At 47.9% G+C, this 27,070-nt stretch overlaps 1 protein-coding gene across 2 annotated transcripts in view; it reads left to right on the forward strand.

Moving 5' to 3' along the window:
* The window catches only part of ERGIC1 (endoplasmic reticulum-golgi intermediate compartment 1), a 335,849-nt gene that overhangs the window by 39,569 nt on the left and 269,210 nt on the right, over positions 1-27,070 (forward strand). The window contains exon 1 of one of the 2 annotated variants that reach the window (XM_085618079.1): positions 3,202-3,429. The exons of the other annotated variant lie outside the window; for it this stretch is intronic. Coding sequence (XP_085474205.1) covers positions 3,389-3,429 — 41 coding nt within the window. The 5' untranslated portion in view covers positions 3,202-3,388. Of the gene's footprint in view, positions 1-3,201; positions 3,430-27,070 lie in introns of those variants that run through there. 2 annotated transcript variants of the gene reach the window in all.

The following is a 27,070-nucleotide window of genomic DNA, read 5'->3' on the forward strand; positions in this document are numbered from 1 at the left end:
TTGACTGGGTCGGGAATGCTTGCTGATTATCCCTATTCTTTTTAGTTCTACTCTTTTTAGTTTTTAGTTCTAACTATGTGATGGCTCTGTCTACAACACCATTTTACCTTGTAAATGCAATCACCGCCACCATAACTGTGAACAATCCAGTAATCTCCCTGAATTGGCACTTCGTTGACCGAATTACACAAGCTTCAGGTCGTTTTTGGCTTCTTTGGATTTCAAGCTGTGGACGCGGTGTTGCATAGGCAACAGTAAAAACAATGCTTCAATAAGCCCTGTTTGAACCTGAGTTTCGCCCCATTGACACAGAAGTCCATGGTGTCCAAGACACATCAGAAGACATTTGATGCGGTGTGTGGTTTTAATTTTTGCTTTAACTTGCTCTCTTACTATTTGTTTGGACAGTTGGGGTCCCAAGGCACATCTGGGACTTGTAGGCAAGCTCTTTCAGTGTACTCTCTGCTGCCTTTTGCTTGAACAGGGGCAAGTGCTGCAGGCCATACTATCTTGATGCCTGGCTGGCAAGTGATCCATTCAGTTGGCTATACTAGCTGGTGGTAGGATCTTGCCAAGTGTGCCAGTCCAACACTGCTGGTGCTTCGGGGGGTTTTACCGTTTGCTCTGGCTCTTGTTACACCAGGCAAGCGTTGTAATGCACGCTGTGCTGGGGTTTGCTTGGCGCATTTCCTGGCACCATCCGGTTTCCATTTTGCTGGCAAGAACCCTATCGCTTTTGCTCTTTGCGTCCCGCAGAGGAAAGGCAGCTGCTCTTGTTGGAACACACACTGCTGTCCCCCGAGCCTCTGACATTGCATCATTCTCTTATTATGCGGTCTCGGAGGGAGAGGGGATTTAATTAAAGCCTAGTGTTTGTTCTGGTTTTAATTTTCATCAATTTAGCTCTGTGTTCCGGTGCTTTCTTGATTGTTGTCTAATTATTATGCACACTTGTACAATTATGTGGGTACCGCAAGCATTCTCTATCCTTTTTAGAGCCCACGCAACCCCCCCCAAAAAACAAATTAACTGAACACAGTATTCGAATCGTGTAGCACTGGTGTGAGTGGAAGAGGTGGTTTGACAGGTAAGAAATGGTTTGTGCAGTAAAAGGTTTTGTAGGAGTGTGCCTCCTGGCTCGGTTGACCTCTCGGTCAAGATTTATAAGGCATATCAACCAGTCTGATACCTCGGCTATTCGCCGCGTATGGGTAAGTGTTATTAGGTGAGCGCCCCCTCCCCCCCCCCCCACTGAAAAATAAAATAACATGGTGTTGTTTTATTGTTAGTTTTATTTTTTTTATTTTTTGGTACTGCGGAGAGGCAGTTGGGCGACGCTCCTCCGCCTTAGCAGAGGAGCTACTTCTGGTGTTAGAGGATATATTTTACTGAAAGAACCGTGCTTCTGCATTGAATTCCTATTTAATTGGTACTTGACCATACCTTTTGCTTGAAGTAAGCCAGATGGACACCGTCTTGGATTTGATATTAAACCTGTTATACAGATATATTTATAGTGGTTCAAATTTCCGCATGATTTTTGTTTTCCAAGAGTCTATTTGGAAAATCGGACGTAGAACTCAAAGTACCACCCCTTCTGGTCGAATTGAGAACCCAGTGGGTGGTGGATCCCAGGTGGACTATCATTCCATTCTGGGAAATGTTAGAGCCTCTTCAGTTTGACGGGGACTAAGAGTAGAAAAAAAGACCTGAACAAAGTGGGAGGGAAAAAGTCCTGATGCAAAACTCGGCACTTGGTTAATCCAAAGAGTGATTCTGCAGTTAATTGTGGTGAGATTGTGAGAGTGATCTAGTGCTGGCCAAAGTGGACATGATTAAGCTGATGAGGGGCTAGAATGTTTCCTCCCCCTCAAATACCTTTTCAAGACCAGTCATTATTGCTCCCTTGAGTGTGGTGAGCCGTGGTCTCTTCCAAATGATTATAGAGCTCTATTGCAGTCCTACTGTGAAGCATATGCACATAGAATTATGAGTGGGTCTAAGCTCAAATTCTGAGCGGGCAGTCAGTGACACTTCGAAGGTAGAAGTTACCTTATGATGATATTTCCTTCCTTATCAGGTTAGGATGACGTTGAGGGTTTGTGTGTTTCTCACCACGTGTTCCATATTTAGTCTATTTTTTGGAGAAAGCTAATCTGTATTTAGGCAGCGTGGATTCTAACGTGGCAAAGGCCATAAGCCCAATCTGGAATCTTACAAGCCCATTCCTCTTGGCATTCTTAACCAGGCTACTCTATCCCGTTTTCCCTTATTTAATGCTTTTATCCGTTCTGTTGGCTCCTTGCATGTTTTCTGTATCTTATATAGTGGCGTTGAAAGCACGGTGCTCGGAATCCCCTTTCTAGCATCACTGTAGTACACACTTGCTCAAGGTGTAATGTGCTTGCTTGAGCTACTTGCGAATGACGTAGTGACACACCAAACATGTATCTAGACATTTAGGCACTACTTCCACCCCTTGCGAGGAAGTGAGTGAAACACGATCACCCATGGCTAACCATTCAACAAGTAAACTTGACCTTTCCACAAACATGTTCACATCTGCCTTAGACGTGTAGTAGATGAGCTATTGAAATGGATCCACGGTCAAATTTATAAGGTCCTATTTAAGACAGTACATAGAAATGAGCCCAGCTCTGCTTTCCATGATCCTCCTATGATGCAGAATGTTGCTCCGTTCCAGGGTGTGGCAATCGGTCATGGCCGAACTGGCTGTAGCGGGCACTGGGCGTTTTCTTTGTGGGCCGCCAGGGTGGGGGCCAGTTTTGGTCCCCCCCCCCTGAGGGGCGGTTTTTATTACCGGTGGTGGTTTTTGCAATGTCTGCCCCCTGTAACACAAGCAGCTGCAGTGTTTTCCACGCACAAAATAACTGCAATTCTTTCCCTCTTCTGTCCCTCCACTATCCCTTTTCAATACAAATAACAAACTTGCATGTCCACGGCTACAAATTAATTTCATATTTCCCTATACTAATTCACCACTAATACTTTTTGGGTTCCGGAGTAGCGTGCACTCACCGAAAAAGCGATTTGACCTCTCGTCGGGGTTAGTAAGCACTATATAAATGCAATTACAATTCAAATTCAGAACGGTTAACTGAGGTACAAACATGTATAGTGGGAAAATGTGCTGTTTTAATTTTTGTCTTTTCAATTGGAGTATCTTCTTTTGAGATCAAGGTGAAGAGATCGGGCAAAACCTAGAGATCTGATTTCGAAACGCCCAAGAGCACCTGAAAGGGAGAATGTTTCGATTCAAAGATGAACAAGACCCCGAGATGCAAGGCCAATACAGGAGAAGGCATTGGAAGCTGGCGGAGTACCAAAGATCATCGCTCATCCCACTTGGAAGTATTCTTAATGCGTGATGGTCCTCCATTGGATCCAGCCGCTGGAGGAAGGATGGGGGTACTTGTTTTTCAAATTTGCCAGCCTGTGCGCGTGCCAATCAAACAATGCTTTTTCACATGAGCACACACATCTTATAGTGTTGGCCGTTTTTAGACACTTGCACTGAAAATAAAGTGAGCCATATTGATTTGAAAAGGGATTTGCAACTTTTTTTCAATCGTAGGAAGGCATTAACGACGGGCTCCATGCAGACTGCTAACAAACATGCATTTCGAAGCAGCTTTGCTGACTCTGGTGGCGCTAATCAAATTTGCACTACATAATGTGTTTGTGACGCTAAACTGAATGACTTGTTGTATGTGTACTGTTCACACAGTCTCTTTACACCCTCCCAACATGGTGAGCAAATAACGTGGCAGGGAAGGTACATTTCATCAGCAGGTGACCACAATCGCTCTTTTAGCACTTTAATATGTCCTCCTGAGTCGAGCACAATCCCATTCCAATTTCCCGTGTTTTTCTGGGATCCTCATTCTGCCCTAAACTTTTTTTGATCGTACAGTGCCTTTATTTATTCAGAGTGCAGTAGCGAAGGGTCGTCCTGTAGCGGGCCCTCGGATTTGCCCAGACTCGGCTGCCTTTTCAACTGTAGGTGTCTCCCAAATGTGAATGCTGGAAAGTGACGTTTGTCCGAGTATTGTATAGTATACAGAAATCCAGGCTGAAATGCCGGGATATAGCAAGCCTTGGAAGTATTCTGTTTTCCCTTTTGAAAATAACTTTGGCATGGTGATCTCCGGATGTTCATGAACATGTGTATGGCCTTTATTCTTTAGGGTTTCCACAGAGGGTTTTCCAGTAAAGGAGTTCTCGGCTACTTATTCTTCGTAGCAGGGTATTGATGTATGCGCCTTAGTGATACTTACGCAGGCAACTTATAATGCTGGAAAATAACTGCAGAAGGTGGTCTCAAATATTTGTCTCCTGTTTTTCCGCTTATGAGGCTCTTCAATATAATGAGCAGTTTCACGTCCTCCTGCAAAACCCCAGTATCTTGAGCCTAAATTCTTACATGGTTGCACCTCTCCTCCTAGATCGTTTCTCTGGAGCCGGACACGGAAGCCATTATGGGTCACCAGACCCCTGGCATGCCCCTTGTCACCCCTGGCACTGCCTTTAAGAACCCTAGCATCAGCAGTGGCAAAATCGGTGGCAGGAACAGAAGCAGCCCGTCCTGGACGTTGAGGACTTCACTCTCCCCCTTTTTTTTGTTTGTCAATTTTTTGTTATACTAATAGTGAATATTACATTATTTACTGTTAGTTATTATAAAAATGTATTATAAATAGCTGGCATATGCCTTTCCCTCGCAGCTGAGGTAAGGGGGAAAAATGATTTAAAATGCATGTATATTGTGTGTGTGCTTGCAGTTTTAAGTAAGTTTATGGAAGAGATTGTGTGTGTGTGTGTGTGTGTATAAGAAAATGTACGTGTAAGTGAAGATCAAGTGGCATGTGAAGTCACATCAGCTACCCCTGACATTTTGGTGAATTGGCGTCCATGGAGCTGGCTCTTCAGAGGACTGTGGCGACTAGGCGACGCAGATTGATGGCAGCAACGCCGCAAAGCTGTCTGCAACTCGGAGGGGACGTCAGCAGAACATAATCCCCCCCCGCCAACGAGTCCCCATCATGGGGTGTGACCTTACTTGGCCCATTAGGCGCAGATACACGCGGGAGTGTTTGCTCTGAGGCCGCTGTGAGGCATTGGTGAGCCCTGCTCGTTTACATTGTGTCGTAGGCTGGTTCGCAGCCCGGGAGGTTATTTTTCATTGATCAAGATGTAGCTGACCTTTGACACAGCTCTCTCGGTTCATGGCTCTTCCTCGGTTTCTCATCCTCCCCTAGTCTTCCTCCGAGAGCGGCTCCATGAACTCATTGGCTTTGCAACAGTATGATAAGTGTAACATTAATTTTTGCAAAACAAATCTTACTAGTTCATTTTCTGGAGCACTCGGTAGCCATTTACACACCCAAAGCGCTGTGCTGATGTTTTGTGACAACACCTAGTTGCGACCAGGTGCTGTCTTTATTTGTTGTGCTGTTTTAGACCTTGAAAGTAAAGACATTTTCGCAGTTTGGTTTCTGGACCTCAGCCAAGACTGCATTCTCTAAATGCAGCTTGGTTGGTTAATGGGGTTGTGGCACATAGTCAAACTCGAAAGTTAAGTGATTCAGCCTCCTTTTGCTTTGAGTTTAGAAAAAAATTAAATTCTTTTGAGAGTGACGAAAATGGAACTGTTTATTACATGGAAAAATGGTTTATTTCGAGGGCCCTGTCTAGCTGCAAGCTAATAGCACATTCTTGGTTATGGTTGAGCCCTAGAGACAACGAAAGTGCCCGCTCCTAGCCAGTGGGAATTTAACCCATCGGTCGTGGGTCTTTCCTTCTGGTGGTTTGACCTCATTGCAGCGGAAGAGGTGCCATTCACTGGCCAACACAGATTTGTTGCAAGCATGTGCCACATCGTCAGTCCATTATGAAACTGAAATTTGACTGTTTTTGACAACCCTAGTTGGCTAGAAATATCCTTCATGGTACAGAAAACAGTCGCCACCGCTTCCTGTCCTGAAGCACCTGCTGATGTCCATCCTTCATGGATTCTTAGACAGCCTGAGTGTGACGGGTATGTCCAAACGTGGGTCCAGAGCAAAACTGCACCTCGGTGACTAGGCCGAACAAGGCCGAAACTGGTCTGGGGTTGCTTTGGTTAATGTCTAGGTGGGGCATGCCCTTATAGTTCAGGTAGATTGCTCCGATTGAAGTAGGACCAACTGATGTGCATGTAGTTTTTCTCTGTTTGAAGTGGCACAGTAGGCAAAACAAATATTAAACTAGAATATGGCGCAAGTAATTGCCACTAGATGAGAATAATTCATCCATCATATATTTATATTTATATATATATATATATATATATATATATATATATATATATATATATATATATATATTTTCTACTGGCGGTCGCCAGTAGATAGTTATAGTTAGGACCCGTTTCCATAGGAAATCCGCAACATTCTATTTGGAATAACTTTGGCGCCAGTCGACGAATCCTCGCGAAATTTTCAAAATAGGTGGGGCGCTACGCTCCGCTCCTACCCTGAAAGTCTCGGGGGAATTCGTCAAGCGGGGGCTGAGAAAAAAGGGGGGTCCCAAAACGCGTTTTTCCCATTTTTCCATAGGACCTTTAGACACAGCTACAGGCCGAACAGAGTTACTTGAAATTTGGCAGAGAGGTAGTCCTCAGGTCAAGGAAGTGCCTTTTGTAGGTCTGGTGTAAATCTGTTCAGTAGATCCTGAGAAAATAGCATTTAAATCAATATATATATCTGATCCAGCTTACGGTGCGCGTACCGTGCGCTTACGGTAAGCTTACCGTACGGTGACGTGCGCGAGCGCGATTCTGATTGGCTGTTCGAATCGGTCGAAACCAGGAAGCGGCGGCCGCCATTTTCTCTCTCGCACTCTGAGGGGGGGGGGGGGGGGGGTGGAAAAACCAAGGCCAAAAACATGTAAAGGGGTTGTTGTGACAGGTCCTAACCACCTAGCCTTGATGATGGTGTCCCCAAAGAACCCCCAAGGCCAAAAAGTCAAATTTTTTTTTTTTTTTTTTTTTAAATCTCGATTACGCTTACCGTACGCGTACGGTAAAAATAAAAATCATCCATAATATCCCCACTCTGTGTGCAAATGGTGCCCGAAGGGCAACATTTGTGCATTGCATATATTTGATCAAAAAAATTAAAAGAACCTTTCACAACGAAGCGCATAATATGTCCTCCATGTGCGCACGGTGCGCTTCGTGCGTACATGGCCCATCCAGCGTAACGTGGGCACGCGGTGCGCGTAGCGCACCGCTTGCCCGCCGTGCGTGCACGGCACTAACTGCGTAAAGTGGGCGCGCGGTGCGCAAAGCGCACCGCGTGCTCACTGTGCGCGCACGGTGCGCGAAGCGCACCGTGCGCGCACGGAACGAACTGCGTTAAGTGGGCACGCACGCCACGAATGGCGTAAAGTAACTTAGCATTTAAAAAAACGTACAAATTCACTGAAAAAACCATAGGTTTCACACACGTTATAGTTAGGAATTAGCATTTAAAAAACCTTGCAAATTCACTGAAAAAACCATAGGTTTCACACATGTTATAGTTAGCTGGACATTTTACTGATAAAAAACCAATGAAATTCCCCCGTTATAGTTAGTGCAGGCAACTATAACTCACGCGACCGCAATCCTCTGCTTATGACATATGTGTCTTTATGAAAAAAAAATATTTGTAATATATGTATAGCTAAAATTTAATGGAAGAAGACATGGGCAAATAAGTGTCTAAATACAGTATTCGCATCAGCAGAGGATTGCGGTCGCGTGAGTTATAGTTGCCTGCACTAACTATAACGGGGGAATTTCATTGGTTTTTTATCAGTAAAATGTCCAGCTAACTATAAGATGTGTGAAACCTATGGTTTTTTCAGTGAATATATTTTTCATTCTGTATAGATCTCGATCCTTCAGAAACAGACCCTGGTACCCTTGCTTGACTGTAGGTGTTACGCGATGAAGATTAGTGCTTGTTTCCTAATAACCCATAAAACCCAGTTCTTTTTCAGACCTTTTTGGGGCAGACATCTGAAGTCTACTCCACGCATTAAGAAAATGGAGTGATTTCCTATCCGGTTGGCGCCTGTACAGCAGCCCCACATGTTTTTTAGAGTCGGTTGCTTGTTTATGGTTTAAATCTTTTATTAAATTTCAATCATAACAAACAGGACTGGCCGCCTCGTGAAGGCAGTACGACATTGGAAGCGGAGAACCGCTGCAATAGAGACATATCGGTGATAAGAGCGGAATAAGTCCAAAGGAAAACGAAAAGGAGAAACAACAAAGGAAACCTATTCTACCCCCACACCTCCCTCCACCCCATTCCTCTTTACTCCAGTTACTTTTCAAGTATACTTTGCCTTTCAGTAAGTGCTCCACTATGAGTACTAGTAACCCAATCTTTCCCCACTTCCTCTGTTTTGCCCCTGTGCCTGGCACTTGGTGGGTTGAGTGCTGGGCTAGACAGTCTTGTTTCAATGGACTGTAGAAGCTATTTTGATGGGACCCTTTCTCTAAAAAGCCAACAGCCCTGGACGGGGATCAACTGACTTGACTGACCAGTGGAACATACACCCCTTTAGAACTGTCGCTACATCACGCATGCCATAGTGAATGAAGTAGGTTCATGCAAAGAAGTGGACAAGCATTTGAGGAGCCACAAGTATATGTCTAAGATGGGTTTCAATGTGGATACTCCACACCTCCCCTCTTGCTTAGAGGAACACAACGGAGGGCATGGTACTAGCAACAAAACCTGTCACGCAGCCTTTAAGCGAGAGCTGGTGTAAACCTAATACTTTATGTACCCTCCGTGTCCCTACTAAATGATTGTAGGAGAACAGGCTTCATTCAGTTAAGGGAGTTTAGTTTGCCACAGGTTTGGATCTGACACTCTAAATTGGCCTGGTACTCATGCAAGCTTTGAAACATTTATTTTATATAGTAGGTCGAAAATATTGGACCACCTTAGTTGAGGGAGTTTATTGCTCGTTTCCCTTGCCTCATACCGGTCTCCGGGAAACTTCTGCGTCCTACTTCACCCGAAACAGGCATTGGACCATCTTACTTTACCCTCTGTCATCCTTTTATTGCTTCGAGTTTTGTAAAAAGTGAAGTACTTTTAAGGTTCATAGTACAAGTTACCAGCCTTATAATATTTCCTGACTGATCCGCCCTCTCCGCCCTCCCCTTTTACTCAACCATGCGGTTGCTTTGGCAGGGCTCACATGGAAACCTCATCTTCTACTGTGTTTGTTTCCTGTATTTTTAGCATTCACCATGATTAAAAATTGGCTGCTCTTCACGGTTATGACGCGTTTCCTTTTCTTGATGTTCATGGTACGCACGTTGGCACAGTCACTGTCTGAATTATTTTCTGTCTCCAGCTTCTGAAGTGTGCAGCATAATGTACCTTATTGGCACTCGCTTCTTGACCTTTCTCCTGGCTGAGTGGTCCCCCATGGGTAATAGGGTTGAGTTGTGCTCGCATGGCATATGCGCAAAAGGAAAAGGATGGGTTCCTATGAGGTGAGCTCTAGTTAGAACCTCGCCACCATTCAGTGACCACTATTGTGTGGCTACAGCAATGAATTCCTAGGGCCATAAAAGGTTATTTCAAGAATTCAGAAAATACACAGAAAAGTGAGTAGTGTTACTTGGATTAACTCACGGTCTCTTTGATGTATTTTCCACCTTCTTGGAGGTCCTAGACATTAATACAATCAATAAGGTTTCACTAGATGTATGTTGAGTCTGCCTGCCCATCTATGTCCCTACCCACCCACACAACACACTCACCCTGTGCCTGGCACCTGGTGGGTTGAATTCTGGGATAGACGTGGTACAGTTTCCATGGCCTGTAGAATCAATTTTGATAGGTCCATTTCTCTAAAAAGCCTACACTGACCTGACAGGCTTCTTTTCAGTTTCCTATAATGTTGTTTTTTTTCTTTTTTTTAAATCTTTTAATTTCTTTCACATGATACAATCCAATTTTACAGGCAACCATGAGTTAAATATCAATGTAAAAACAGTTGCATCGTAATATTGAGCGTTAGATTATCATTTGTTACTAGTTCCAGGATGCATAATACAATTATGTGGTGTTCAGTTTCCGATAATGCTATGTTTTTTTTTTTTTTTTAAACATGTTTTTTATTGCAACATTTTCAGCAACATAACCATCGGGGCAACCGGCACCTGGGAGCCTCTGCTTTTCTGTCCCAACAGCTACATTCCTCATCCAACTCAATATAGCATTACCCTCCCACCTCAGGGAACTCCCCCCCCCCCCCCCCCCCCCCCCCTCCCATCCCACCCCCCAACTGCTGCTGTTGTGGGCCCCTCCAGTGGTCCCTAACTCTAAGTCGTGCCATCCATCAGGGGTACATCTATTGTCCTCAGCCTCAAGGACCTCCGTTCTCCTCGCGCTCCCGTTCCGCCCGCTCGAGCCGGCAATCCTGCAGGGCCTGCTCAATCTGCTCCCATGCCCTTACCCACTCCAACCCCTTTTCATTGTCCGCCTTAATCGCTTGGCGCCGTCTGACTTCACTCTCGCATCTAGACCATTTTAATAACTCGGAGATCCACCGCCCGATTGATGGGGCCCTCCCGGGACTTCCAGTGCCACGTAATCTCTCTCTGAGCCAGCATAAGCCCCAAGTCAATAAATTTACTCGTCACTTTTGTCTTTGCTGTGTGAGGGAACCAGAGCAGCAGGCACGCCCCCATATCAAACTCGACCTCCCTGTCCGTCGCAGTATTCAAGATCTCTCCCACCTCGGTCCAGTACGACCCGAGCTTCGGGCACCCCCACAGCATATGCTCTAGTTCAGCTCCCAGTGTGAGGCAGCGCGGGCAAGCGGCCTCCTGTACCTTAAAGTGCCGGCTGATCTTTCCCGGGGTCAAATACGCCCTGTGAATGATGAAGTGCACCTGCTGAAAGCGGGCATTCCCGCTACCCTTCCATGTCCTCCGCATGATGTGGCTCCAGATCGTGTCCGGAATGGGTTTGCCCATGCTTTCCTCCCACCGCTCCTTCAATGCCGCGAGCGGCTCCAACCCCTCCTGCAGCAGTCTAGCCTGTAGGCATGTCACTGCCTTAATCGTGCCCGCCGCCATTGCCACGTACTGGCAGGTTAGTGCCACAGAGGGCTCCTCCAGCCCCTTTCTCCAGTGTTTTTGTATCGCCGCGCTCACCTCCGCGTGCAGGAGAACTCCCATCCGGGAGGCCAAACTGCTCCTGCAAAGCCCCGAAGGGGGCTAGCACCCCATCTATATAGAGGTCCCCCACCATCTGCAACCCCAGCTCCTCCCACTCCGCTAGCGGGGACCAGTCGCCTCCATGCGGCAGCGCAGTCAGCATCCCCAGCGGGATCTCCGGTGCATAAGGTCGTACCGTCTTTGCTCTCCGCATGCCCCTCTGCCAGCATAGCCGGAGAGTCCGCTCCTCGATGGACAAATCTCTCAGGTCTAATTTCTGTTGCATGACTATATAAGACAGGACATGTCTCTGGATGCCCGTCCCTCGTCCCAGCTCCGGGCCCCGGTATACCCTGACCACGTTCTGTGTCAGCACTTGTAGCTGCGCCGCTAGGTAGTATAATTCAAAATCGGGGACCGCCAGTCCCCCTTCTAGTTTAGGCCGCATCAGAACAGTCAGGGCTACCCGTCGCCGTCCCGTCCCCCATAGGAAGCTGATGATCTGCGACTTCAATTCTTTAAAGATCCGCTGCGGGATCCATATCGGCAGTGTGCGGAAGTAATAGAGCAGTCGGGGCAGAGCCACCATCTTCAGCAACGCGACCCGGCCCAGCACCGAGAGCGGGAGGGCAGCCCAGAAGGCCATGCACCCCCTCAATGCCCTTATGCAGCGCCCTACATTACCGTCCAAGAGATTTTCGACATCGTGGTATATCCGGACTCCCAGGTAAGTAAAGCATTTAGCTTCCCATACCACATCCCGAGTGGGAGGGCAATACGGGACATCTGCCCGCAGCGGGAAAACGCAGGTTTTGGTCCAGTTGACCCTGAGGCCCGAGAGCTCGCCAAAGCGCGAGAGCATCTCCACAGCCCCCTCCAAGGCATCACCGGAGTCCTCCAGGTACAGCAGGAGGTCATCCGCGTACAGGGATATATGATGTTCCTCCTCCCCACAACGAACCCCGCCGTACGCCGCTCCTGTCCGCGCTTGCGCCGCCAAAGGCTCCATCGCCAAGGCGAACAGGGGAGATAACGAGCAACCCTGCCGTGTGCCCCTGCGTACTGGATATGCTGCGGACACGACCGCTCCCAGCCGCACCCTGGCCGTAGCAGAGGAGTAAAGGACCCGTGTCCAACGTCCGAACCCCTCCCCCAGGCCGGACTTCTCGAGCACCGCGTCGAGGTATCCCCACTCGAGGCTATCGAAAGCCTTTTCAATGTCCACGGCGAGCACTGCCGGCCGCTGTGCTGGGTCCCAGACGCTGTCCATGATACGGACCAGGCGGCAAATATTCCAGGCTGTGCTCCTGGTGGGGATAAAACCGGCTTGGTCCCCGTGGACCAGTTTGGTCATGTGCGGTAATAATCTAGTGGCTAATATGCGACTCAATATTTTGTAGTCGACCGTCAGCATAGACAAAGGTCTATATGACGTCACATCCGAGGCATCCCTGCCGGGCTTCAACAACGGCACCACCAAGGCCTCCCTCATCGACTGGGGGAGTCTTCCCCAGCTCCATGGCCTCAGTGTAGACCAGCAAGAGCCTGGGCGCTAAGGCATCCACAAACTGCGCGTAGAATTCGATCGGCAGGCCATCCACCCCCGGCGTTTTGTTTCTGGCCATCTGCTTAATAGCCACCCGAATCTCCTGCAGCGTAATGGGGCCTCCCAGCACCATCGCAGTTTCCGCATCTACCCGGGGGAGGCAAAGAGTCGCCAGATAATCAGTTATCTCGGAGTTCTCCACCCCCAACTGGCTCTCATAGAGGACCGAATAGTATGACCTGAACCGCTGGAGCACCGCCCCCTGCGAGTAAACCATCTCCCCCGTCTCCGTTCTAATACTTAGAACCGGGCAGCCCCGGGGTTCCGGGTTCGCTAGTCTAGCCAGTAGCGTTCCTACCTTGTCCCGTTCCGCATGGACTCTGACGAGATACCCCTTGTAGTCAAAGCCCCGCAGCCTCTCAGTTTCCGTCGCTACCACCTCCTTCGCCTCAAGCAGCCTGTCCTGCAACTCTGGTCGCTCAGGCCTACGCTGCTCCAGCTCCCTCAACACCCCTTCCGCCTTCTCCAGAGCCGTCAGGATAGTAGTCCTCACATTCGCAAATGTTCCCATACAAACGCCTCTGGTCACCACCTTCATGGCATCCCATTCCATCGCCCTCGTGGCCGTTGAACCCTCATTCTCCGTAAAGTACTGCTCTACGCCCCGCTTGACCGTATCACTAAACACTGGATCTTCCAATGCCTCTGGCCTCAAGCGCCATGTCGGGACCGCCGATCTCGGCCGCCGCCACTGCAACGTCAACAGCAGCGGGTTGTGGTCCGATATAGTTCTAGTGAGGTACTCCGTGTGGGCCATCACTGGCGCCAAGTCCCTGCTGCACAACCTAGCATCTATCCTAACGTGTAGCGCGTGTAACGCGGAGAAGAAGAGAAGGAATAGTCCCTGTGTCCCGGATGCTGCTCCCTCCACACATCTATCAGCCCCCACCTCTCCTGCCAGTCCGCCCTGTGCGCCGCTAATCGGCGCACCGGCGAGTCAGCCAATGGCGGATGCGACCGGTCCAGTGCCACATCAGTGATCGAGTTGAAGTCCCCTCCTATCAATATGGGGCCCGCCAAAAAGTGCGCCAAGGAACCCGTCAGGCTAACAAAAAAGCGTGCCTGATCCGTGTTGGGGGCATATATACTGCATAAGGCCACATCCTGACCATAGAGCCTCCCCTCCACCACCACAAATCTACCCCCCCGGGTCCACCAACTGAGTCGTGGCCTGAAATGGGATTCCTGCCCGCACCCATATCAACACTCCCCTGGCAAACGCTGAGCATGTAGTCCCAAACACCTGGCCACGCCATCTCCTCTGCAGCGCAGTGAGTTCCTGTTGAGTTAAGTGAGTTTCCTGCAGGAGTGCGATTTGTATGCCTCTCCTCACCAGATGGGCATGGACCTTGTGTCGTCTTGACATAGTGCGGAGGCCACGAACATTCCACGTGAGGCATTTCAAATTAGGTAATGTCCCCATTGCAACCCGTACCCCCCCAGCACCCCAACATCCCAGGCCCACCTACAGCAGCGCAACAGAACCCCGCAACCAAAACAACCCCACAACTTCCCCCCCACCCACTCCCCAGAACAGGACCTAATAACACACTATCAGCCCCCATCCAAACCTGCAACCCACCAAACCGTCCCTAATCTGTGGTCGTCTCCACAGAAAGCCTTAAGGGCCGCTCGAGGGTGGTCAGAACCGACCTAGGGCAGGCCAAGCCCCCCGCCCCGCACCCAGCATCCCCCGAATGTCTCAACACCATACCTGCATGTCCGTCGAGCACCGGGACCCCCAGTCAGAGCCCAGAGTCACAAATGTGGCCCCACCCTCCGCATCACCCGTCAAATAGTCCATCTGCCGTCTGTGGGGTGACCACCGGCCCCCCAGAGCCGTCAACCTCCGACATCTCTCCGCCGGACTGCCCGGCCTCCTCGCCAGAATCCGAGCCCACTGAAGTCTGCTCCCCTTGAGAGCCCGATATGATCGCCGTCGCCGTCGCTGCCAGCGCCCTCCGCCTGTCATCCGCCATCTGTCCATCCCGCTCCGCTCTCTGAAGTTTGTTGCGCTTGCGGATACGTTGAGATTTCCGCACTTGGACCGGTTTCTGCCTCCCTTTTTCCTCCGTCCTTCCCCGGGCCGTGCCCGCCCGATACGACTCCAGCCATGTCCACGCTTCCTCAGGGGTCTGAAAGAAGTGGGTCGTCCCGCTCAGGATTACCCGCAGTTTCGCTGGGAACAGCAGGGAGTACTGTAGGCCCTCGATCCGTAGTTCCTTTTTTACGGCCAGAAAGGAAGCCCTGTTCTTCTGTACCTCCTGCGTGTAATCTGGGAACACCGTGACCGAGCTGTTGGCCACCTGGAAGGGGCCATTTGCACGCGCCTTCTGGATCAACAGGTCCCTGTCCCTATAATGCAGAAGCCTAACCAACATGGGTCTGGGAGGGCGGCCCTGCGCCGGCGGGCGAGCCGGGACCCTATGCGCCCGCTCCAGGGAGAAGAAGGGGGAGAGGCCCTCCGGGGCCACGGTCTTCCTGAACCAGTCCTCCATATATGCCACGGCGTCATCCCCTTCAACTTTTTCCGGCAGGCCCACCACCCTCACGTTATTTCTCCGATTGCGACCTTCGGCGTCTTCCGCTCGCCTCTCCAGTGTCGCCAAACGGCCCAGGATCTCAGCGATTTTGCGTTCTGCGGTCGCCGCCGCCGGCTTGAGCTCCCGGATCGCCACCTCGTTGTCTTTGACTCTGTCCGCCAGTTTGGCATGATCGGCCCGTAAGAGTCCCAGCCCAGTAGCAACCTGCGCTATGTCCTGATGCAAGGCCTCCTTGGTCGCCGTGATGGCCTCCAGGATCCCATCCAGCCGTTTGTTTAGGCGCCGTTCCTGCGCTGTGTCCCCCGGGTCATCTTGGGGTCCTCCATCTGCGGCCGATTCCGCCGCCCGGTCGTGCCTAGGGGGCACATGCGGCGCGACACCCTTCGTGGCCATCCCGCCCTGCACCAGCTCTAGTTCAGGGCCCCACCAGCAGGCAGGTCTAGTTCGCCGTCCGTCCACTCCGGGAGCGAAGAGCCAGGGCCCGGCACCCGCTCCCCGTTCTCAGTGTGCTCCTCGGGGCGGTCCGCTCCCCCAGGGCCCGGCAGCCCAGCAGCTCAGGGCCCCCCCGCTCGTATCCAGCAGGTCGTCCTCGCGCCAAGGCCACCCGCCACCAGCGCACGGGTCCTCCGCGGCTTCACCCAACGACAGCGCACACAGCGCGGGCTCACCACCTTCCTGCTCCAGCGCCGGGGTCGCTCCCGCTCAGTTCACCCCAATGGGTCAACCTCACCTCCGGGGGGGGGGGGCGCCTCCACGCGGTCCTCAGGCCCTCCGCTCCGCAGCTCTCCCGCAGCCCAGCGCTGCTATCTCGTCAGGCCGCCCTCACCATCCATCACCACCAACGGGCGCGAGTCGTCCGGCTCCGCCGCCAGCTCCTCCGCAGCTCTCGCTCTCGCCCCCTCCGCAGCCCAGCTGCCGCATTCGCCCGCGGGCAGGCGCCTTGCTCCGGTGTCCAGCGCCGGCTCCGCTGTCCCCTCCGTAGTCTGTGTCGGGTGCCCCGAGGGGGGGAGGGGCCGGCGGGATCCGTCGTCACCGCTACGGCGGAGAGCGCCGCGCCCCAACACCGTGGTCCCGGAGCCCCGGGCAATAGGCGATCAGCCCTGCTCCGCTACACCATCGGCCGGCTGCTCCGCGGTCACCAGCCTCCGTCTGGGGTTGTTTATTCTCCTCCGTCTGGGGCCGCCGCCATCTTGTGCAGCATACGCCGTTCGTCCCGCTCGGTGTCCCGGCTCTAGCACCTCGCCTGGGCCCCCGCCGTCTCGTGCGCGGCGTCCACCGCCGTCCCGGTGCTCAACGCAGCAGGTTCGCGCCAGCTGCGGCGCGTGTTGGCCGGAGTTCAGGATAAATATCGGGGATTAGGCACGGAGCTGCAGACTCACGCCGCCATCCCGATCGGCGTCCAAACCACGCCCCCCTTCCGATAAAGCTATAATGTAGTCTGTCTCAAGCTTGGGGGAGGCAGGTGGCACCTTTTTCCACTTTGTGGAATTCTTTTGACTAATTGGTTTTCGGTTCCCTTTAAGCTAGGAATGTTACAGATATGCCCCATTAAAGAGTCGAAATCGGTTAAAGTCTTCAATTCCCCACTTAAGAACAATATAAGAAAAACTTAAAATAGGAAGTACAAGTAGAAAACCCGGAAGGCTATTTAGGCCAGCCTGAATTACTCCCACATTCACGCTAATGCTTTTAGTTGAAATGCCATGCTAAGTAATCAGTACAGGGACAGAGGCATCCACGCATGGTTGGAAAATCTGTGCCTCCCTTTCCCTCAGACACTTTCTAGGCCTGTGTTGTGTACCACACTTCTGGCGGCCTTGAGTCTGCTGAAGTAATTGAGGTGCTCATATTTAACCTTGAGTGCAGGCAGTTGGCCTGGGATGACCATGCTCAGGTTGTATCTTCAAATAAAGATGTTCTGAAAAAACAGAACATCTTCACAACAAGCACAAATGTTGTCCAGCCAGGAGGTGCATCCAAAGTCTACCCCAACCCAGGATCAATGGAGGGTACTACTTGCTCATAAGAGGATCTGGAGAAACTTGATTTTTGTTGGGCCCTCATTACAGTTAATTTCTGGTATGTTTATTTTAGCCTCTTTATAATGGAGGAGAAAGGGCTCATTGGTTTCTCTTCCTGCATAATGTCTCCAGCCCCCATTACTGTTATTCTTCACCACCCACTCCAATAAATGTCTTTTGAATGAGGGGCATATGAAATCATGCTCTGTAAACTTTGGTCTTACCTAGAAAAAGATTGTGGGTGTAGTACAAATTTCAGTGACCATTTATTGTTGGGTCCCTCCCGCTACACTACAAAACACATGAATATAAACTAAAGCCCTGGAAGAAGAAAGTTTCAGTTTTGACAAGTGTTACCAAGCAGGGTAAAATGCTGACCCATCTAGCCAGTAGTTGTACTTATTTAGACCTCTTAAGGAGATTCTGGGCATCACATTGAGAGATGCTTGCCAGGGACAGGCCTGTCATGTTTTCCCTTTAAAAATACCTCTGATGGAGGTCCATGGAAAAAGCTGTACTTCCTGGTGTGGAGCAAAGCCTCTTACAGCAAGAAGCAAGATCCAGCTGAATGAAGGAAGTGCGCCTCCTACAAGCCAAATGTTTTATGTTCCTGCTGGCCGCAGGCTTAAGTAATAGTTATGTGACCAGAAGGTCATGGGCTTATAGAGCGCATTTTGCGAGACCAGCATCTCTGCAGCATCCTTGACCAAGTGTGTGTGTATGTATGTATATATATATATATATATATATATATATATATATATATATATATATATATATATATATATATATATATATTCACTGAAAAAACCATAGGTTTCACACATGTTATAGTTAGCGGAAATTTTACTGATAAAAAACCAATGAAATTCCCCCGTTATAGTTAGTGCAGGCAACTATAACTCACGCGACCGCAATCCTCTGCTGATGCTAATACTGTATTTAGACACTTATTTGCCCATGTCTTCTTCCATACATTTTTAGCTATACATATATTACAAATATTTTTTTTTCATAAAGACACATATGTCATCAGCAGAAGATTGCGGTCGCGTGAGTTATAGTTGCCTGCACTAACTATAACGGGGGAATTTCATTGGTTTTTTTATCAGTAAAATGTCCAGCTAACTATAACATGTGTGAAACCTATGGTTTTTTCAGTGAATTTGCAAGGTTTTTTAAATGCTAATTCCTAACTATAACGTGTGTGAAACCTATGGTTTTTTCAGTGAATTTGTACGGTTTTTTAAATGCTAAGTTACTTTACGCCATTCGTGGCGTGCGCGCCCACTTAACGCAGTTCGTTCCGTGCGCGCACGGTGCGCTACCGCGCGTCCACTTTACGCAGTTAGTGCCGTGCACGCACGGTGGGCACGCGGTGCGATGACAAAGCAAGAAAGCACGTCAACAAATCTGTTTCTGCTTTCCTCCGTGACTATGGTATGGGTGCCATTTACCACAACAACTTGCGTTATGACATGCAAGACATTTATAGAGGAGATGGTGTGCACTTCAATGATGAAGGGAACAGAGTCTTCCTCTTGAACCTTAGACTCTGCATCGGTACTTACTTGTAGGTACCACTAAAAAATCATTTCATAAACACAACGGCTCTTTTTAGAGCCCCCTAATATCTAAACACTTAAATCTGATTTTCATTTTTTTTTTTTTTTTCTACCGTACGCTTACCGTAAGCTTACCGTACGCGTACCCCGTGATTTTTTTTAAAATCAATAAATGTTTTCTTTGTACTTTACAGTCCTTCTTTGACCCCCTCACAAATGTAAGGGGGTCTGTAACTCTCCTCATTGCCCCCTTTTCTTGTTTTCACTCTTTTTTTTCTGAGTGAAATACACAAAATGGCGGCCGCCGCTTCCTGGTTTCGGCCGATTCGAATGTTTACTAAGATCTAAGAGCCAATCAGAATCGCGCTCGCGCACGCCACCGTACGCTTACGGTAAGCGGGCTCAGATATATATATTGATTTAAAGGCTATTTTCTCAGAATCTACTGAACAGATTTACACCAAACCTACAAAAGGCACTTCCTTGACCTAGGGACTACCTCTCTGCCAAATTTCGAGTAATTCTGTTCAGCCGTTCGGGCTGTAGCTCGTTCTAAAGGTCCTATAGAAAAATGCATGGGGAAAACGCGTTTTGGGACCCCCCTTTTATCTCAGCCCCCGCTTGACGGATCCCCCCGAGACTTTCAGGGTAGGAGCGGAGCGTAGCGCCCCACCTATTTTGAGAAATTCGCGAGGATTCATCGACCGGCGCCAAAGTTATTCAAAATAGAATGTTGAGGTTTTCCTATGGAAAAGGGGTCCTAACTATAACTACCTACTGGCGACCGCCAGTAGGTAATATATATATATATATATATATATATCTGAAAGAACCATAGGTTTCAGGGGCGTTATAGTTAGCTGGACATTTCCCTCGTACAAAACCCTAGAAATTCCCCTGTTATAGTTAGTTCAGCTAACTATAACTTGCGCCCCCGCAATGCACTGCTGATGACATCACTGATATCACTGATGACATCACAAATTACATCACTGATGACGTCATCCAGTGAGTGTTTTTGTAAATTTTAAATATGTTTTATATATATTTATTAATATGAAAAACCTATGGAAGAATGAGTGGGTGTATAAGTGTGTGAATAGATTTCGTAGGTGCGGGACTGACTCTATGTGAGTCATTAAACGTATCTTACTGCAGACTAGTGACTAAACAGTGAATATCTGTATCTGTCTGTCGGTGTATAAGCGGCTGCATGGTTTTGTGAATAGCTATGAGTGTCTCTATGGGTTATTGATTGGTTGTCTGAGTATCTGTATGGGTGCCTGAGTGTTTGTGTGGGTGGGGTGTGTGTGACTCTATGCATAGATGTGTGAGTGGGTGATTCTATGCGTGCATGGTTTTAAGAGTGCATCTGTGATGGACTGTATGGTTGGGTGAGTGTATGTATGGGTGTGTTAAGGATTGAATGTATGTCTCAGTGGTACATGTGTGACTGACTACATATGTGAAAGGCAGTATATATGTGTAAGAGTATATAAGTGGGTATATGTGAGTGATTGTGAGACTGGCTGTATGGATGAGTGTGTGCATGTATCAATGATTGTATAAGAGCGTAACAATGTGGTACTATTTTTATGAGTAAGTGAACTTGTGTGTGTATAATTGCATAGGTGAGTAAATGGGAGTGTGAATAATTATTTGCATGACTAGGTGTGAGAGTTCCTCTATGGATGATTGGTGGTGTGTGAGTGTCTATGTAGGTGTATAAATGCATATGATAGTCCTGTACTGAGGGACTGCAAGTATGAGTGAGTGTACAGGTGAGTGAGTGGATGTGTGTGTAGATCTAAGTCAATGAGTGGGTATTTAGTTATTGGTATTGGAGTATCTATGGTTTTGAGAATGGACGTCTGAAATTTTGATTGAGTTTATCAAAGTGTGGGAGAAGATGCTCTAATTTATCACATGGATGATGTCATTTGAGATGTCGTCAGTGATCTCACTGACCATGTCATGAATGATGTAATATGTGACGTCATCAGCAGTGCATTGCGGGGGCGCGAGTTATAGTTAGCTGAACTAACTATAACGGGGGAATGTCTAGGGTTTTGTACGAGGGAAATGTCCAGCTAACTAGAACGCCCCTGAAACGTATGGTTTTTTTCAGTGAATTTCAAAGGTTTTGTAAATGACCATTTTTAATGTATGTATTGTTGTACTGATTTTTTTTTTTATACTGACTTACTACATTTTTTTAACTATTTTTAGTTTTTTTTTTTTTTTTTTTAATTCCATTATACAAAATATACTTTCTCAGAATGAATTACTTTAGTTTAAATACTTGGCAAATAGGCAACAGACTTAAGTACAGTAGTTACAGTTGTTGCAATGGGCAACACAATTTCAAACACAAAGCAACATTGAGCTCAATGTGAATTTCTTGTTAAATGCAATTAGTTACTTTATGGATTACTTTTCTAACCACAGGACTGGATCCTAGATTCAGTCCTTGGACATCTCCTGTAAACAGTTAAGTAAAAGCGCTTTGGTTACAGTAGTAATTTTTACGGAATATTATTGTATTTTAAAAGTTGACACTTAGAAACTTTTTCCCATAGAATCACCAATATTATCCTATGGTAGAAAATTCACTTAGCAGGTAAGTAGTGTTATCGTTACTTTTTCTTACTCGGTGGTGGATCCTGGATCCAGCATTGGCCAACCTCCTGTAAACAGTTGAAAGAATGTGTTTAAGTCATACAGACTATTTTTTAGGAATATTTTTAGTTTGTGAAAATAGACACTTAGAAACTTTTCTGGTGAAAACCACACAATGGATTCCTATGGAAGGTAATACAAGTTACTAGTAAGTACGCTTAGAATTACTTTTCAGGGTCTGTGCTGGGCTAAAAGATGCAGCACTGGGTTCTCTCCTGATTACAGGTGAGTAAATCGGAATTCGTAGTTCGGCTGATTTTAGAGGCATATTTGTACAATTGTGAAGGAAGGGGGAGGGGCCTGAGGTGACGTGTGTGCAATCACACCCTTTGGCGCGTTTTAAATAGGGTAATTAATTCCTCTTCAATCCTGAGGTCCCCTGGGCGCCAACGAGCCCACCAGGTACCTCCAGTATGCGCCAGGGAGCTGCATTGCAGAGAGGCCACACCCCTTTTTACAACACTCTGCAACACAGCTCTGTGGCGCTTACTGGGGGTATCTGGTGGGCTAGTTGTCCCCTAGGGGAACTCTGGATTGAAGAGGAATGAATTCCCCAACTTAAAACGTGCCACAGGGCGTGTTTGCACAGTATCACCTCCGGCCCTGCCCGCTACCTTCACCACTGTGCAAACGCGCCCCGTGGCGCGTTTTAAGTTGGGAGATTAAGTCCCCTTGAATCCTGAGGTCCCCTGGCGGCCAACTAGCCCACCAGGTACCTCCAGTAAGCGCCAGGGAGCTGCAATGCAGAGAGGTGTAAAAAGGGGCATGGCCTCATTACACCTCTCTGCAACGCAGCCCCCTGGCACATACTGGAGGTTCCCGGTGGGTTAGTTGGCCCTCAGGGACCCCCAGTATTGAAGGGGAATTCGTTCCCCCCTCTGAAACGCCCCAGGGGGCGCGTTTGCAGAGTTATGAAAGGAGGGGCGTGGCCTCCTTCCGATCCTGTTTTTAAAAAAAATAACCCGATCCTGTTTTAAAAAAATATCTTTTTAAGAAGGGGGGGGGGCTGTGTAGCCCCCCCTTCTTATTTTTTTGGCCCTGGGGACCCCAGCCCCCAGGGCCTGCCCCCAATTTGTAAATTATTTATAAAAAAAAAATAATAATCGGGAACGTGGGCCGCGTGGCCCCCCTCCCAAGGCCATAATTTGCCCCGGGGACCCCATCCCCCGGGGCATGGCCTTTCTTTTAATGTTTTGTTTTTGGAGGGGGGCGGCCTTGGCTCCCCCACCCCCCCATGTGTCCCCAGGAACCCCATCCTCCGGGGCTGTTTTCTTATTTTTTTAATTTTTAGGAGGGGGGGGGGGGCACGTGGCCCCCCTCCCGGGCCACTACTGGCCCCGGGGACCCCATCCCCGGGGCCTGGCCATCTCGTTGGGGACCGTGGGGGGGTCCCAATGCCCCCCCCCCCACGGTCCCAGCCGGCTCCCCGCTTCCTGTGGGAGCCGGCATTGCTTTTCCACATGTTCGTTTTTGCTTCATTGAAGCGAGAGCAGGTTTCCCTGCTCTCGCTTCAATGAAGTAAAGCAGTTTACAATGGCAGGGTGGGAGCCGCGAGGCTCCTGCCCTGCGATTTAAAACAAAAACATTTTTGGGGGGGTCCTTGTGGGATCCCCTGAGCAGGCCTAGGGGGTCAGGGTGTTTCTACCCTGCCCCTTGTCGCGTTTTCTGCCTTTTTTTCGGTTTTCTTGTGCCTCGGTTCTACCGAGACACAAGATGGCTGCCAACACTTCCTGATTCAGAGTGTTGGCAGCCAATTAGCATTCAGCTCGTGCTCGGGAGGGTTTGGGAAGGGTGCGGGGAGGGTGCGCGGATCCTCCCCGGCCATAGATATCACTAACTTTTTCCCCCTAATTTTCTCAGGAACTACTGAACGGATTTACACCATTTAAGCAAAAGGCACAAGTTTGAAATGAGGACTACCTCTTTGCCAAATTTGGTGTAATTCTGTTCAGCAGTTCGGACTGTAGCTGCGACAACAGATCCTGAAAACTCGTTTTGGGACCCCCCGTTTTTCCTCTGAACCCTGCTTGACGAATCACCACGGAACTTTCATGGTAGGAGCGGAGCAGAGCTGGCCAAAAGTTTGGAAAATTTCACGAAGATTCGTCAATTGGCGCCAGACTTATTGGGAATAGAATGTTGCGGATTTCCTATGGAAAATAGGTCCTAACTAGAACTATCTACTGGTGACCGCCAGCAGAATATATGTGTGTGTGTGTGTGTGTGTGTGTGTGTGTGTGTGTATATATATATATATATTTTGTGTATATATATATTCATTTAAAAAACCATAGGTTTCACACAAGTTATAGTTAGCTGTACATTTCACTCGTAAAAAAACAATGAAATTCCACGTTATAGTTAGATCAGGTAACTATAACTTGCGCGCCCACAATAAACTGCTGATGACGTCACATATTACATCACTTATGACATGGTCAGTGACATCACTCATGACATCAATGATGACATCTGAAATGACACATTGTGCATTGCGGTCGCGCAAGTTATAGTTACCTGATCTAACTATAACGTGGAATTTCATTGGTTTTTTACGAGTGAAATGTACAGCTAACTATAACGTGTGTGAAACCTATGGTTTTTTCAGTGAATTTGTACGGTTTTGTAAATGCTAAGTTATGTATTTATTTTTTATTTTTTTCTGGTTTTTCACTGTGCGCACACCCTGCGCGCTCGGTGCGCTTCGCACACCGAGCACCCACGTTATGCCGTGCGCGCCTCGCCTTTTTTTACACAGTAACATTTGTTATTTTCTCCCTTGTGGGTCCTTTAATTTATTTTAATAAATGTGATTGTTACTTCTTTATTTTTTTTTTTTTGCCGCGCGCGTACGGTAAGCTTACCGTACGCGCACTCCGCGATTTTTAAAAAAAAATTATTAAATGTATTTTCCGTACTTTTGGGTCCTTCTTGGACCCCCTGACACACACTAGGGGGTCTGCAACTCTCTTCGTTGCCCCCTTTTTCACGTTCCCCACCTTTGTTTCTCAGTGCGAGAGACAGAAAATGGCGGCCGACACTTCCTGATTTCGACCGATTCGAATGTTTACAGTCCTGTAACCGCCAATCAGAATTGAGCTCGCGCACGGAGCGCGCTTACAGAGATATATATATATATATATATATATATATATATATATATATATATATATATATATATATATATATATTGATTTAAATGCTATTTTCTCAGGACCTACTGAACAGATTTACACCAGACCTACAAAAGGCACATCCTTGACCTGAGGACTACCTCTCTGCCAAATTTCAAGTAATTCTGTTCAGCCGTTCGGGCTGTAGCTCGGACTAAAGGTCCTATGGAAAAATGCATGGGGAAAACTCGTTTTGGGACCCCCCTTTTTTCTCAGCCCCCGCTTGACGAATCCCCCCCCCCCCTAGACTTTCAGGGTAGGAGCGTAGCGTAGCGCCCCATTAGTTTTGAAAATTTCGCGAGGATTCGTCGACCGGCGCCAAAGTTATTCCAAATAGAATGTTGCGGATTTCCTATGGAAACACGGTCCTAACTATAACTATCTACTGGCGACCGCCAGTAGATAATGTGTATATGTAGATATATATATATATTCACTGAAAAAACCATAGGTTTCACACATGTTATAGTTAGCGGAAATTTTACCGATAAAAAACCAATGAAATTCCCCCGTTATAGTTAGTGCAGGCAACTATAACTCACGCGACCGCAATCCTCTGCTGATGCTAATACTGTATTTAGACACTTATTTGCCCATGTCTTCTTCCATACATTTTTAGCTATACATATATTACAAATATTTTTTTTTCATAAAGACACATATGTCATCAGCAGAAGATTGCGGTCGCGTGAGTTATAGTTGCCTGCACTAACTATAACGGGGGAATTTCATTGGTTTTTTTATCAGTAAAATTTCCGCTAACTATAACATGTGTGAAACCTATGGTTTTTTCAGTGAATTTGTACGGTTTTTTAAATGCTAAGTTACTTTACGCCATTCGTGGCGTGCGCGCCCACTTTACGTAGTTAGTGCCGTGCACGCACGGTGGGCACGTGGTGCGCTACGCGCACCGCGTGCCCACGTTACGCTAGATGGGCCATGTACGCACGATGCGCTTCGCGCACCGTGCGCACATGGAGGACATATGATGCACTTCGTTTTGAAAGGTAATATTTTAATTTTTTCGTATATTTTATAAGCCATGCACAAATGGTGCCCTTCGGGCACCATTTGCACATGGGGTGGAGAGAGTGTGGATAATTTTTTTTTTTATTTTTTTTTTTAAATATTTTAGTTTCTCATCTCTAATAAGCCATGCACAATTGATGCCCAGCGGGCACCAATTGCACACGGGGTGGAGAGTGTGGATAATTTTTTAAATTTTTTTTTACCGTACGCGTACGGTAAGCGTAATCGGCGAAATTACCGAAAAAATAAAAATTCCGTTTTTGGCCTTGGGGGATCTTTGGGGACTCCCTCAACATGGCTGTGTGTGGGAGCTGTCTAAACAGCCCCTTTACATGTTTTTGGGCTTTATATTTTAGAAATCACTCAGTGCGAGAGAGAAAATGGCGGCCGCCGCTTCCTGGTTTCGGCCGATTCGAATGTTTACTAAGATCTAAGAGCCAATCAGAATCGCGCTCGCGCACGCCACCGTACGCGTACGGTAAGCGTACCGTAAGCTGGCTCAGATATATATATTGATTTAAAGGCTATTTTCTCAAAATCTACTGAACAGATTTACACCAAACCTACACAAGGCATTTCCTTGACCTGAGGACTACCTCTCTGCCAAATTTCTAGTAATTCTGTTCAGCCGTTCGGGCTGTAGCCCTGTCTAAAGGTCCTATGGAAAAATGCATGGGAAAAACGCGTTTTGGGACCCCCCTTTTATCTCAGCCCCCGCTTGACGAATCCCCCCGAGACTTTCAGGGTAGGAGCGGAGCGTAGCGCCCCACCTATTTTGAAAAATTCGCGAGGATTCGTCGACCGGCGCCAAAGTTATTCAAAATAGAATGTTGCGGATTTCCTATGGAAACGTGGTCCTAACTATAACTACCTACTGGCGACCGCCAGTAGGTTATATATATAATACCGTGAAAAAGCTGTCAAGCGAAACGCGTTGGTGAGGCGCTACCTCGCCCATTAAATCCTTTTCAACAAAGATTCCTGCGTGTCCTGGATTTCTTTTGTAAAAGCAAAAGTCGGTGTGTGATACAAGGGGATGACGGAGCCCATCCAGGACCGCCACGCCTGAAGCGCCGGACTTCCGTGATTGTGCGTCTGGATATATATATATATATATATATATATATATATATATATATATATATATACTGAAAAAAACCATAGGTTTCACACATGTTATAGTTAGCTGGACATTTCACTCGTGAAAAACCATTG

This window comes from Triturus cristatus, chromosome 7 (genome assembly GCF_964204655.1).
Source record: "Triturus cristatus chromosome 7, aTriCri1.1, whole genome shotgun sequence".
In the NCBI taxonomy this organism is placed as follows: domain Eukaryota; kingdom Metazoa; phylum Chordata; class Amphibia; order Caudata; family Salamandridae; genus Triturus; species Triturus cristatus.